Source organism: Cryptotermes secundus, unplaced genomic scaffold, assembly GCF_002891405.2.
Source record: "Cryptotermes secundus unplaced genomic scaffold, Csec_1.0 scaffold848, whole genome shotgun sequence".
Classification (NCBI taxonomy): Eukaryota; Metazoa; Arthropoda; class Insecta; order Blattodea; family Kalotermitidae; genus Cryptotermes; species Cryptotermes secundus.
Window position 1 is genome coordinate 440492 of NW_019720721.1, and position 13748 is coordinate 454239.

The following is a 13748-nucleotide window of genomic DNA, read 5'->3' on the forward strand; positions in this document are numbered from 1 at the left end:
GACCAGGTAAACTGGACCAAATCAATGCAGATCCTAAAGGAAACAGATATCGATTGGCGTGAAAGAAGATTGATTAGCAAATTGTACATGGATCAGAAAGTTAGAGTATGACGGGACAGAGGGGAGACAGGAAGTGTGCAGATTGAAAGAGGAATTCGACAAGGCTGCTGTTTATCACCAATTTTGTTCAACTTTTACAGCGAATGTCTTACCAAGGAAGCTCTGGATGGGCTCGGAGAGTTCAAAGTAGGAGGGCAAATTATTCAAACTGTGAAATATGCAGATGTCCTTGTGTTAATGGCTAAGGAAGAAACTGTGCTACAAGGCATGATTGATAGACTGATTGAAATTGGAAGGTGCTATGGCATGGAAATGAATGTGGAAAAAANATGGAGAAGATCAGTTGGACCGATTATGTGAGAAATGAAGAAGTGTTAATTAGAGTCAGTGAGCAGAGGAATATCCTACACAAAGTAAGAAAACGGAAGGCTAATTGGATTGGTCATGTTTTACGCAGAAACTGCCTTCTAAAAGAAGTTATTGAAGGAAAGATAGAGGGGCGGATAGAAGTGACAAGAAGATGTAAGAAGATGCTGGATGACCTTGGGGACAGAAGAGGATGCTGTCATTTGAAGGAGAAAGCTCTAGATCGCATTAAGTGGAGGAATTGTTTTGGAAGAGACTGTGGACCTGTCATCTTGACAGATTACTGATGATGATGATCACTGCTATCAACTTCATATAAAATTTTGTCCAATATTCTTCTTTCAAGGTTAAGTCCATATATAGATGAAATTATTGGGGATCATCAGTGTGGGTTTCGACGTAACACATCAACTACAGAACCTGATTCAGGAGGAAATTAAGGGGAGATTGAACTTGGATACTGCTTGCTACCATTCAGTCAAGAAGCTTTTGTCATCTTGTCTGCTGTCTAAAACTATAATTTTGCCTGTGGTTCTGTATGGGTGTGAAACTTGGTCTCTGACATTATGGGAGGAACATAGACTGAGGGTGTTTGAGAACAGAGTGTTGAGGGGAATATTTGGACTGAAGAGAAATGAAGTGACAGGAGGTTGGAGAAAACTGCATAATGAGGAGCTTCACAACTTGTACTCTTCTCCAAGTATAATTAGAATGATCAAGTCAAGGAGGATGAGATGTGCAGGGCTTGTAGCCAGAATTGGAGAGAAGAGGAATGCATATAGGATATAGATGGGAAAACCAGAAAGAAAGGGACCACTGGGAAAATGAAGATGTAGCTCAGTGGATAATATTAAAATGGATGATAGATAGGAAGGGATGACATGGATTGGATTTATCTGCCTCAGGATAGGGATCATTGAAGGGCTCTTGTGAACAAGGTAATGAACCTCTGGGTTTCATTAAATGCTGGGAAATTCTTGAGAAGCTGCACAACTGGCAGCTTCTCAAGAAGGGCTCAGCTCCATGAGTGAGTGAGTGAGTGAGTGAGAGGTGTCAAGCAAACAGTTACCTTATCCCCATGAAAAGTGTGTACAGAGGAAGGCATCTCAAGTGAATCTCTTATGATTTGGATATTACTGTTGTTGGGGTTTCACGGTAGTTAATTGTTGATATTACTTTCATTTTTGTGTTGTTGCACTGCCTGGATATACGTGATGCTTACGTTGGCAACATCACCGACATCCACACAGTTTTGTATGTTAATTGAATAATGATAGTAAACGAAAATTATTTGTTTTTTTTTTTNAGAGTGAGTGAGTGAGAGTGAGTGGGTGGGTGAGTGAGTGAGTGAGTGAGTGAGTGAGTGAGTGAGGGTGAGTGAGTGAGTGAGTGAGTGAGTGAGTGAGAGTGAGTGAGCGAGAGTGAGTGAGTGTGAGTGAGTGAGTGAGTGAGTGAGTGAGTGAGTGAGTGAGTGAGTGAGTGAGTGAGTGAGTGAGTGAGTGAGTGAGTGAGTGAGTGAGTGAGTGAGTGAGTGAGTGAGTGAGTGAGTGAGTGAGTGAGTGAGTGAGTGAGTGAGTGAGTGAGTGAGTGAGTGAGTGAGTGAGTGAGTGAGTGAGTGAGTGAGTGAGTGAGTGAGTGAGTGAGTGAGTGAGTGAGTGAGTGAGTGAGTGAGTGAGTGAGTGAGTGAGTGAGTGAGTGAGTGAGTGAGTGAGTGAGTGAGTGAGTGAGTGAGTGAGTGAGTGAGTGAGTGAGTGAGTGAGTGAGTGAGTGAGTGAGTGAGTGAGTGAGTGAGTGAGTGAGTGAGTGAGTGAGTGAGTGAGTGAGTGAGTGAGTGAGTGAGTGAGTGAGTGAGTGAGTGAGTGAGTGAGTGAGTGAGTGAGTGAGTGAGTGAGTGAGTGAGTGAGTGAGTGAGTGAGTGAGTGAGTGAGTGAGTGAGTGAGTGAGTGAGTGAGTGAGTGAGTGAGTGAGTGAGTGAGTGAGTGAGTGAGTGAGTGAGTGAGTGAGTGAGTGAGTGAGTGAGTGAGTGAGTGAGTGAGTGAGTGAGTGAGTGAGTGAGTGAGTGAGTGAGTGAGTGAGTGAGTGAGTGAGTGAGTGAGTGAGTGAGTGAGTGAGTGAGTGAGTGAGTGAGTGAGTGAGTGAGTGAGTGAGTGAGTGAGTGAGTGAGTGAGTGAGTGAGTGAGTGAGTGAGTGAGTGAGTGAGTGAGTGAGTGAGTGAGTGAGTGAGTGAGTGAGTGAGTGAGTGAGTGAGTGAGTGAGTGAGTGAGTGAGTGAGTGAGTGAGTGAGTGAGTGAGTGAGTGAGTGAGTGAGTGAGTGAGTGAGTGAGTGAGTGAGTGAGTGAGTGAGTGAGTGAGTGAGTGAGTGAGTGAGTGAGTGAGTGAGTGAGTGAGTGAGTGAGTGAGTGAGTGAGTGAGTGAGTGAGTGAGTGAGTGAGTGAGTGAGTGAGTGAGTGAGTGAGTGAGTGAGTGAGTGAGTGAGTGAGTGAGTGAGTGAGTGAGTGAGTGAGTGAGTGAGTGAGTGAGTGAGTGAGTGAGTGAGTGAGTGAGTGAGTGAGTGAGTGAGTGAGTGAGTGAGTGAGTGAGTGAGTGAGTGAGTGAGTGAGTGAGTGAGTGAGTGAGTGAGTGAGTGAGTGAGTGAGTGAGTGAGTGAGTGAGTGAGTGAGTGAGTGAGTGAGTGAGTGAGTGAGTGAGTGAGTGAGTGAGTGAGTGAGTGAGTGAGTGAGTGAGTGAGTGAGTGAGTGAGTGAGTGAGTGAGTGAGTGAGTGAGTGAGTGAGTGAGTGAGTGAGTGAGTGAGTGAGTGAGTGAGTGAGTGAGTGAGTGAGTGAGTGAGTGAGTGAGTGAGTGAGTGAGTGAGTGAGTGAGTGAGTGAGTGAGTGAGTGAGTGAGTGAGTGAGTGAGTGAGTGAGTGAGTGAGTGAGTGAGTGAGTGAGTGAGTGAGTGAGTGAGTGAGTGAGTGAGTGAGTGAGTGAGTGAGTGAGTGAGTGAGTGAGTGAGTGAGTGAGTGAGTGAGTGAGTGAGTGAGTGAGTGAGTGAGTGAGTGAGTGAGTGAGTGAGTGAGTGAGTGAGTGAGTGAGTGAGTGAGTGAGTGAGTGAGTGAGTGAGTGAGTGAGTGAGTGAGTGAGTGAGTGAGTGAGTGAGTGAGTGAGTGAGTGAGTGAGTGAGTGAGTGAGTGAGTGAGTGAGTGAGTGAGTGAGTGAGTGAGTGAGTGAGTGAGTGAGTGAGTGAGTGAGTGAGTGAGTGAGTGAGTGAGTGAGTGAGTGAGTGAGTGAGTGAGTGAGTGAGTGAGTGAGTGAGTGAGTGAGTGAGTGAGTGAGTGAGTGAGTGAGTGAGTGAGTGAGTGAGTGAGTGAGTGAGTGAGTGAGTGAGTGAGTGAGTGAGTGAGTGAGTGAGTGAGTGAGTGAGTGAGTGAGTGAGTGAGTGAGTGAGTGAGTGAGTGAGTGAGTGAGTGAGTGAGTGAGTGAGTGAGTGAGTGAGTGAGTGAGTGAGTGAGTGAGTGAGTGAGTGAGTGAGTGAGTGAGTGAGTGAGTGAGTGAGTGAGTGAGTGAGTGAGTGAGTGAGTGAGTGAGTGAGTGAGTGAGTGAGTGAGTGAGTGAGTGAGTGAGTGAGTGAGTGAGTGAGTGAGTGAGTGAGTGAGTGAGTGAGTGAGTGAGTGAGTGAGTGAGTGAGTGAGTGAGTGAGTGAGTGAGTGAGTGAGTGAGTGAGTGAGTGAGTGAGTGAGTGAGTGAGTGAGTGAGTGAGTGAGTGAGTGAGTGAGTGAGTGAGTGAGTGAGTGAGTGAGTGAGTGAGTGAGTGAGTGAGTGAGTGAGTGAGTGAGTGAGTGAGTGAGTGAGTGAGTGAGTGAGTGAGTGAGTGAGTGAGTGAGTGAGTGAGTGAGTGAGTGAGTGAGTGAGTGAGTGAGTGAGTGAGTGAGTGAGTGAGTGAGTGAGTGAGTGAGTGAGTGAGTGAGTGAGTGAGTGAGTGAGTGAGTGAGTGAGTGAGTGAGTGAGTGAGTGAGTGAGTGAGTGAGTGAGTGAGTGAGTGAGTGAGTGAGTGAGTGAGTGAGTGAGTGAGTGAGTGAGTGAGTGAGTGAGTGAGTGAGTGAGTGAGTGAGTGAGTGAGTGAGTGAGTGAGTGAGTGAGTGAGTGAGTGAGTGAGTGAGTGAGTGAGTGAGTGAGTGAGTGAGTGAGTGAGTGAGTGAGTGAGTGAGTGAGTGAGTGAGTGAGTGAGTGAGTGAGTGAGTGAGTGAGTGAGTGAGTGAGTGAGTGAGTGAGTGAGTGAGTGAGTGAGTGAGTGAGTGAGTGAGTGAGTGAGTGAGTGAGTGAGTGAGTGAGTGAGTGAGTGAGTGAGTGAGTGAGTGAGTGAGTGAGTGAGTGAGTGAGTGAGTGAGTGAGTGAGTGAGTGAGTGAGTGAGTGAGTGAGTGAGTGAGTGAGTGAGTGAGTGAGTGAGTGAGTGAGTGAGTGAGTGAGTGAGTGAGTGAGTGAGTGAGTGAGTGAGTGAGTGAGTGAGTGAGTGAGTGAGTGAGTGAGTGAGTGAGTGAGTGAGTGAGTGAGTGAGTGAGTGAGTGAGTGAGTGAGTGAGTGAGTGAGTGAGTGAGTGAGTGAGTGAGTGAGTGAGTGAGTGAGNCTTGCAGGTGGTAATGATAACAGGTGACAATCCTCTCACTGCTTGCCACGTAGCCAAGGAGCTGCGCTTCACTCAGAAACCAAAAACTTTAATTCTTACTGAATCAGGGAATGGGAGTTGGGTATGGGAGAGCATTGACCAGTTGCTCCGTTTACCAGTCTTGCCACAGAAGACTTACAAGGAATTAGTATCAAAATATGATCTCTGTGTGACGGGAGAGGTAAGTTATATTACAGTATCTCTGGAAATTGTTTGAGACAAATTTCTGTAACAAATAATGATTTTCTTCTTTTCTCAGGGCTTGACCTTCCTGAGTGACCACCATAGACAGTTCTTGTATCAAATTCTGCCCCATATATCTGTCTTTGCGCGGGTTGCACCAAAACAGAAAGAATTTGTGATTGTAGCTCTTAAATCCCTTGGTTTTACAACCCTGATGTGTGGAGATGGGACTAACGATGTAGGGGCATTGAAACATGCAGATGTAGGTAAGGATAATATCCCTTATACTCGTAGTTCCTGTCACCACGTGTTACATATAATGTACTGAACAAGAACAAGAAAGTGCATATAAGAAATAGCATTAACATTATTTATTTGATATGAAGTTCTGTTGCTTACATTTTGATATAAAGTGGTAAAATTGTGACTGGTTTCTCTTTTGCTGAAGGTGTTGCAATCTTGTCAAATGCACCTGAGAAGTTATCAGAAAGGAAAAGGCCAGAAAGAGGGGATAGAGATCGCAGTAGAGGTCATGGTTCGGGAGGAACTAATCCTGGGTCACATGGCAGCTCAAGGCAGGTAAGTTAAGAAACTTCCACATTCTTTTATTTTATTGTTTATTTTGCAGATTCAAAACTTGTCTAGTCAACTAAGGCATTGTAAGAAGTAGTTGGAAGTTTTAGAAGTAAAGGATTTCTCATAATTTTAGATATTTTGAAGGCATGGCTCAAGAGAATTATGATCAAATTATTTTTCCTTGGTCTTCATTTTGAGTGGTGTTACATGCTTTTTAGAAATTGATCTATTCCTCAGTCCTTTAAGTCCATATTACATGGTGCAAACCAAAAGTTCCCGAAATATATTAATAAAAACTATTACATCTTACCTAGATCTTATTCTGCATCATCACCTTCAAAGTAGTCCCCTTGGTAGCACATACACCAATCCCAGCGTTTCTGCCAGTTTTCAAATGCATCCTGGAGGTCTTTCTTTCTTAGGGTGTTTAGTACCGTCTGTGTTTCCGCTTGAATTTCGTCAGCTGTATCAAATCTTCACCCCTTCAACTTGATTTTCATCTTGGGGAAGAGAAAGAAGTCCCATGGAGCTAAGTCTGGTGAGTACGGTGGGTGTGGAACAACTGCCATCTTGTTTTTAGCCAAAAATTCCTGCACAATGTAAGCCATATGCGGTCGTACGTTGTCATGGTGCAGTACCCAGTCGTTCGTGCGCCACTTCTCTTGACGTTTTCTCCTCATGTTCTCCCTCAAACACCTTAGAACATCGCAATAGAACTCTTTATTGACTGTCTGACCAGGAGGGACGAACTCCTTATGAACAATCCCGTCAATATAAAAAAAACAGATCAACATGGACTTAATGTTGCTCTTGACTTGTCAAGCTTTTTTCGGCCGAGGTGAAGAAGGGCTCTTCCATTGCAACATTTGCTGCTTACTTTCAGGGTCGTAGCCATAAACCCAACTTTTGTCACCAGTGACAACCTTCGAAAGAAAGTTTGGATCATCTTGAAGCTGTTGCTGAAGTTCCCTGCATACTTCCAAGCGATGCTGCTTCTGTTCATTTTGCAGCAGTAGTGGCACAGACTTCGCCGCAATCCTCCTCATGTTCAGTTCCTCTGACAGAATTCGTTGACATGTACCATAACTGAGTCCCAAGGTGTTACAGAGGTCTTGGGTGGTCAGTCTACGATCTTACAGAATCAGATCCCTAACTTTCGCGACACTTCCTGGTGTGGTGCCAGTTGACGGCCGTCCCGAACGATCGTCATCATTAGTCGATGTTCGGCCATTTTTGAAATGCTTATACCAGTCATAAGTTTGTGTCTGGCCTAAATTGTTGTCACTAAAAGCTTGCTTCAACATTTGGTGCGTTTCTGCAGCGGTTTTCCCAAGTTTGAAACAAAACTTTATACAGACACGCTGCTCTCTCAGGTCAGCCATCGCAAAACCGCAAACTCACGGAAGCACAACAATGGAAATACGTTCACCAACAATAAAGCCAACCACTCAACTTGATGCCGCTTGCCACACTGATTCAAGAAGGATGTGTGAGGAGACACCTAGCAGTATTTCGATGTAGTCGTAACAATTCTTGCACAAAATTCAAATTTTGGAAACTTTTGGATTGCCCCACATATATTAAAAAGGAATGTATTCCTCACACACATACGAGTACCTGTTTTTTATATTAACTAAGTTTATTTTGAAATGTCTCTTGAGAATGAAAATATGTGTAAGAAATTACTATAGAGTTCTATTGATTCTTTTTTCTTCAGGCCCTTACATTCTTGAGGGCAACAGTTCTTGTACCTGTAGGGCTTGAAAATGTATTAGAGAGATTGTCTAGATTATTACAAATTAAAGCAGCAGGAACCATGGTTGGATAGTGGACATTTAAAATTATTAGATCAAAGGATCAGGCTAAATTGCAGTTATTGCAGAATTTAAGCTAAATGATTGGCGATAATATGAACAAGTGTAAGACATGAACCTAGTAAACATATCAGGAACAAAGAAAGAGAACAGACTTGTAGTATAAAGGCATAACTGAATTTAGGAAAGTTACCAAGCTCCCCTACCATGGTGGCCCGGATTCGAACCTGGGTTTGGTCAAGTGGGATTTGTGGTGGACAAAGTGGCGCTGGGGCAGGTTTTCTCCAAGTACTTCAGTTTCCCCTGCCAGTCTTCATTCCACCAATTGCTCCACAATCACCCTCACCTATCGTCTGTGGCTGGTACAATAGGCCAGAAGTGGCCGCAGCACAAGGGACTTAGTCCCACCCCACTAGCAATAAGAAAAGCTCACCTAAATTGGTAAAGGATGAGAATGGTAATAAGCTTGCAGATTCCCACCTTACTTTGAATAGGTGGAAAAATTACTTCTTTCAGCTGATGGATGTTCATGAGATTAATAATTTTAGGCAGACTGAAGTAGGTCTACATACAGCTTAGCCATTTGCTCCTGAATCTAGCTCTTGTGAGGGTGAGACTGCTTTTGAAATGTTGAAGAGGTATAAATTCCCAGGTGTTTATCAAATTCTGGCAGAACTGTTCTGAACAGGAAGTAAAATATTGCAGCCTTAGGACCCATGAGCTTTTAATTCACTTTGGAATAGGGAACAATTTCCACAGCAATGGAAGATGTCACTTAAGGCTAATTCACACATACCAGACTCTGCTGCTATGACATTCATTAGCATGGATCAGTGTGAGGAGCATGTGATAATTGCATGTGGGCTGCTTCCTTCACAAGAGGAAAAGCGAGAAAAAGAAGGATAATGCTGGATCCATAACGGGTTTAGAACAGGGGAGGAGGAAGGAGAATTTTATGCTATTTTTGGATGGCTCAGAGATGATGGCTAGAAAAGTGTTAAGCTTGAAGTTTGAACATTTAAAGCATGTATTGAAAGGAAATATATTATAATGCTAGAAGAAAGACTGCTGTAACTTTGAAGTTACTGTAGCAAAAATACGCAATAAAAACTCACAGGCATTCCATCAAAATATTGTTTTTCGCCAAGTTTTGTACCAACTGAAGATTAACTAACTGGACACCCAGGGCAGTTGTGATGGAAAGGTTCCATGCTATATCATTAAAATTTGTGCATGAAGTACAGCATTCTTTGCACATACTAGAACAGTCATTTTACTCAAACTGTTATGTAAAAATTGAATAGAATACTGACGAATCAGATGATTCTCAGAATAATCCTGTAGTTACACCTGATACACTGTTTGCAGAATTGGAAAAGGAGTTAATTACTTCATTTTCTGAAGTGAGTGTTTCACATATTATAAGGAGATGACTCTAAGTAGTGAAAAATAGTTGTACTTGATAAATGGAAGTTAACAGGCATCATATGTTGTGAAGACTAACTTTCAAAATCACCGTATCACACTGGATCCAGGTGACTGTAGAGGAGCTGAAAATTTGATATTGAGCCAACTCTCTGAAGAATATGAGAGGCTTCTCCAAAAAGTCCAGTTCAACTGTATCAGCTCTGACTCTGGCAGAAAGAGTTAAGTTCATTCCTCTGATACCCTGTAGTGGGTAAGATAAGAGTTCAGTATGTCTCAGTACACTGTGAGAAAAGGAAGAGCCTTACAGGAAACTTGTGGCATTCTCCCTGAATTTAAAAAGAAGAAAGTTTGGTTTTTGTCTTGTGCTGTTCTTCAGTGATGAGTACAGTTATCTGAGTTGTGACAAGAGGGACTTCATGTCTCTGAAAAAAGCAACTTGAAGAAACCACACACCAAGAACATGTGAAAAAGAGGTAAGTATTTTGTAATCTTTCAGGAATTGTATGCGGCACAAGCACCCAACTGTTTCAGTTGGATTTTCCACAGTTGCTGAATTTTAGCCAAAACTCTGCATCCTTGCAGGCACAAAGGTCAACCATACAACACGTGTCTGTGTGATTCATCACAACATAATACTCATGGTGCAAGGAGCACATGTTACAGCTTATTTCAGTGCAAAAATGAAAACATGAAAAAATGGTGTGCTCAGCATCAGTGAGACATGCACTTTATCACTAGGGCCCGGATTTTTATGACCTAAAAACTATAAATATATGCATGCACTTATGACCCAAAATTATGTCAAATATGACCTAAAAAGTGTAAAATATGACCTTAAATATTAAATGGGACATAAAATTTCACAATTTTAATTAAAGATAAGAATAAAATAATTAAGAATAAANATAAACCCTAGGAAAAAAATATGACATGTCATAGAAATCCGGGCCATATTTATCACTATACAAGCTGCATAGGAACTGATGCACCGTGCAAGTTACTGTCTGCAGTGGACAGTTTTTAATTTAGAGGTGAATTCTCATACAAACAATGGGCAATGGCAGACCACACAGTATTAATGTCTGTTATTCCATGTAAAGAATTTGTTGACTGATAAAATTGAACAACCTTTTGGCCACATAGTTTTGTAACTGGACACCAGGCTCAAGTTCTAACCAGTGCAAAGAAAGTTTAAATGAATATGAATGCAAAATAAAACATTGAGATATCATCTGGAATACTCTGTCTCAAGTTTAGATTACCCAAAATTGAACCATAATTATGAGGAAAACTCAAAATAATATATTGGTTGTAGCATAAACTTGTAAAATTTGATGACAGTGAGGATGATGATGATGATGATGATGATGGAGGAAGAAGAGAAAGAGGCGGTGATGATGGTAATAATAATCTGTAACATATTTATAGCTGCAAATGATAAAAGAATTTTGATTTTCCTAGGGTCTGATCATAAACTGTGCGATCATGAATCCAGCATGATAACCCATGGGGTAAATTGTATATCCCTGCTGGATTATAAATGTGACATTAACAGTCAAATATATAGGACTGGAAGTCTGTGCTACAGGAAAGTACGCTTTATAAATTCTACATGGTACTTCTTGTTGTCAAGGGGAAGAATCACTTCTTTCTTGGTTGAAAATTATTTTTAAAGATAGAATGGATAGAATTTTCCTCTAGCTTAACTTTCCAATCTTCTGCCTCAATTTGTAAATTGAAAATGTAATTGTAATGCAGAATGCTGCTAATGCGACACATACCCAACTTCAGAAACTACTGAAAGAGATCGAGGAACAGGACCAAGCACCAATTGTGAAACTGGGTGATGCCAGCATTGCAGCCCCGTTCACATCAAAACTGTCCTCCATAATGTGCAGTAAGTAGTTCTAACAGCATTGTACAAATGTTTTCTGCTACATGCAGTTTTTTAACTGCACTAAGCAAGCTCATTAACGTTACTTTTTTCAGACTGAAGGAAAGTGTTGATTTCATTGTAATGCCTTTGATTCTGCTAAGAGTTTGTATATTATCTATCTTTCCAGTTTGCCATGTTATAAAACAGGGTCGGTGTACATTGGTAACAACATTACAGATGTTCAAGATTTTGGCATTGAATGCCCTCATTCTTGCATATAGTCAGTCAGTCTTGTACCTGGATGGGATCAAGTTCAGTGACATGCAGGCAACGCTACAAGGGTTACTGCTAGCTGCTTGTTTCCTGTTTATATCTAGATCAAAGGTAAACTGGTATTTCTATTGTCAGTCCCTTCAATAAGACTCTTACGCAGACAAAATATCCTCAATTTTGATTTATTATTAAGTTGTTTGAGAGTGTAAAGAGGCATGTTTATAGTGTAATTAATCAGTCCCAATGCTGAATTTGGATATCAACAAATTTATCAGTGGTGACTGATGAAATAAAAAAGTGTATGCCAAATGAATTATTGTGACCTATTAGGATGTACCCTATTTATTTTGATTTGGTCTGTTATTTACAAGGTCACTGTGTTTTTATGTATAAGATAAAGCAAGCTTGAATGACAACAAACCATAAATTAAATGTGGTTGGTAAGTTACAGTGTAGATCTCTAACAGAAAATTTAATGTAAATCCTTAAATAGTTTTGAAATTTTAAAAAGCCAGCCGAAGAATGGAAGGATTCTTAGACACGATCTAATAAGGCCTTTTTTGTGCACATAAACTGCACAGTGAGTAGAAATATAAACAGTGTACTTAAATTCATTTGTTTTTATATGCAGCCATTGAAGACATTGTCACGACAGAGACCGCTACCTAACATCTTTAATTTGTACACGGTTTTGACTGTACTACTGCAGTTTCTAGTCCACTTTATTTGTCTCATCTACTTAGTTCAACAAGCTACCATGAGATCACCACCAAAGTAAGTATTATACAAATATAAATACAAATATAAATCACTCCGTCCAATGTGACCTGTAAGTTTTTTACTACATGAAAACTCAACACCCTTACATGTTTCGGTCTCTGTGGACCATCTTCAGAGGGCAAACATCACTACAAATAGGAAACCACCATAACATAAGTTGTTTAGACTTAAAGTACGTACACTTATATGCTACAATACATAGTACACAAAATAGAACATTTCACAAACACAGCAGTTTCCTGGGAATCTAAAGTTTTTTATAAAATTGTATAAAATTTCTTGATGCTAATTAAAAATTTTTTGGATTGTCAGTAATTAAAATTCGTAAACCATGCAGGCTCGTGTTCGTCCTGCCATCGTCCCTCTTACATGGGGCAGATATTGTGCCACCTGGCTATCTTGATGTGGAGGTTCTGCAAATATATTATTGGTATTTTACTATTTCAATGTTAATACCGTCTATATATATATATATATATATGTTTGAGGTTATGTTATGTCCTACCTTTATAAGTTGAATCATTTAGGTTTAAAATATACAAAACTTAAAATTTTACCTCTTGTTTTATGTGGATATGAATTTTGGTTTCTTACCTCAGGGGAAGATCACAGGGTGAGGGTGTTTGAAAACAGGCTGGTGAGGAGGATATTTGAACCTAAGAGGAATGTAATGATAGGAGGGTGGAGAAAAATACATAGTGAGGAGCGACAATATCATACTACTTACAGAATAAAATTAGGACAATCAAATAAAGGATAACATTGTTGAGGAATGTGGAGTGCATGGGAGATGTCTGAAACACACACAGAATTTTGGCAAACCTGGGAAGAGACCACTTGTGAGACATAAGCATAGATGGGAAGATCATCTTAAAATATCTTGATAAACTGAACTCTAGATTTTAGAATAAATGCCTAAAAACTTACAGAACTTGCATACTTTTAAGGTAAGCTTATTATCTGCTGTGTAAATTCTGTCATCTTTCATCCTGTCTTGTTTCACAGTCATCAGAATAGCTAAACTCACTAGAATGGGCAGGCATCTGGCAGCTGTCAAAGTATAGGGTCCACTGGTTAGCTGTTGCAAACACAATAAATCTTCAGGTTCTGTAAGAAGTAAAGAATTTTTGTGGGTTGAGCGTTAATCAGTTTTTGAAGAAGGAAATAATTACGTATATTATACAGCAGAATTTTAATTCAGTTACAGTTTAGTCTTTGTCTCGCAAAGTACCCTTAAAATTATGGTCCTTATGTCAGTGTACTTCGCAGTGGCACACTAGTACTGTTCCCCCACTGCACCCCCTGTAGGTGTTTCTGACAACAGATTGTCAGGCCTGCTAGCTCTTATCAGTTGTGTGAGTGGCTACTGGCGGCCAATGCATCATCACCCTTGCTGCTAAAATATAAACAGCTTTATGAGTGCTTCCAAGCTGTGTAACACAGAGGACTGACATGCAAGATAACTGCTTGTGAATTAGAGGGAGAGCAAATAGAATTGGTATGCTCTCTGTTCTGTATCATAGACACATTTATATTTATGAAGTACAGAGGAAATAAACCTGGTATGATAAAGGTGAAGAAAATATTTTAATATTGGAAATTAACGTTATAGTCATACTTTTGTTATTCAGAGTCACTTGTACATGGTGAGCTTACAGGGAAGGTTTCCTATTTATTATTATTATATATGTTGTATTTTAGCGTCTTGTTGCACTGATTCATAGTGTGACATGTTGTGCAACAGAGAAACCC

The 13748-nt window shown here is 40.9% G+C and overlaps 1 protein-coding gene across 1 annotated transcript in view; it reads left to right on the top strand.

Moving 5' to 3' along the window:
- The window catches only part of LOC111872317 (manganese-transporting ATPase 13A1), a gene marked incomplete in the record, with an annotated part of 57042 nt that overhangs the window by 38167 nt on the left and 5127 nt on the right, over nucleotides 1–13748 (top strand). Inside the window, 6 exon segments of the mRNA XM_023866058.2 lie at nucleotides 5035–5247; nucleotides 5326–5515; nucleotides 5698–5828; nucleotides 10826–10964; nucleotides 11131–11327; nucleotides 11848–11990. Coding sequence (XP_023721826.2) covers nucleotides 5035–5247; nucleotides 5326–5515; nucleotides 5698–5828; nucleotides 10826–10964; nucleotides 11131–11327; nucleotides 11848–11990 — 1013 coding nt within the window.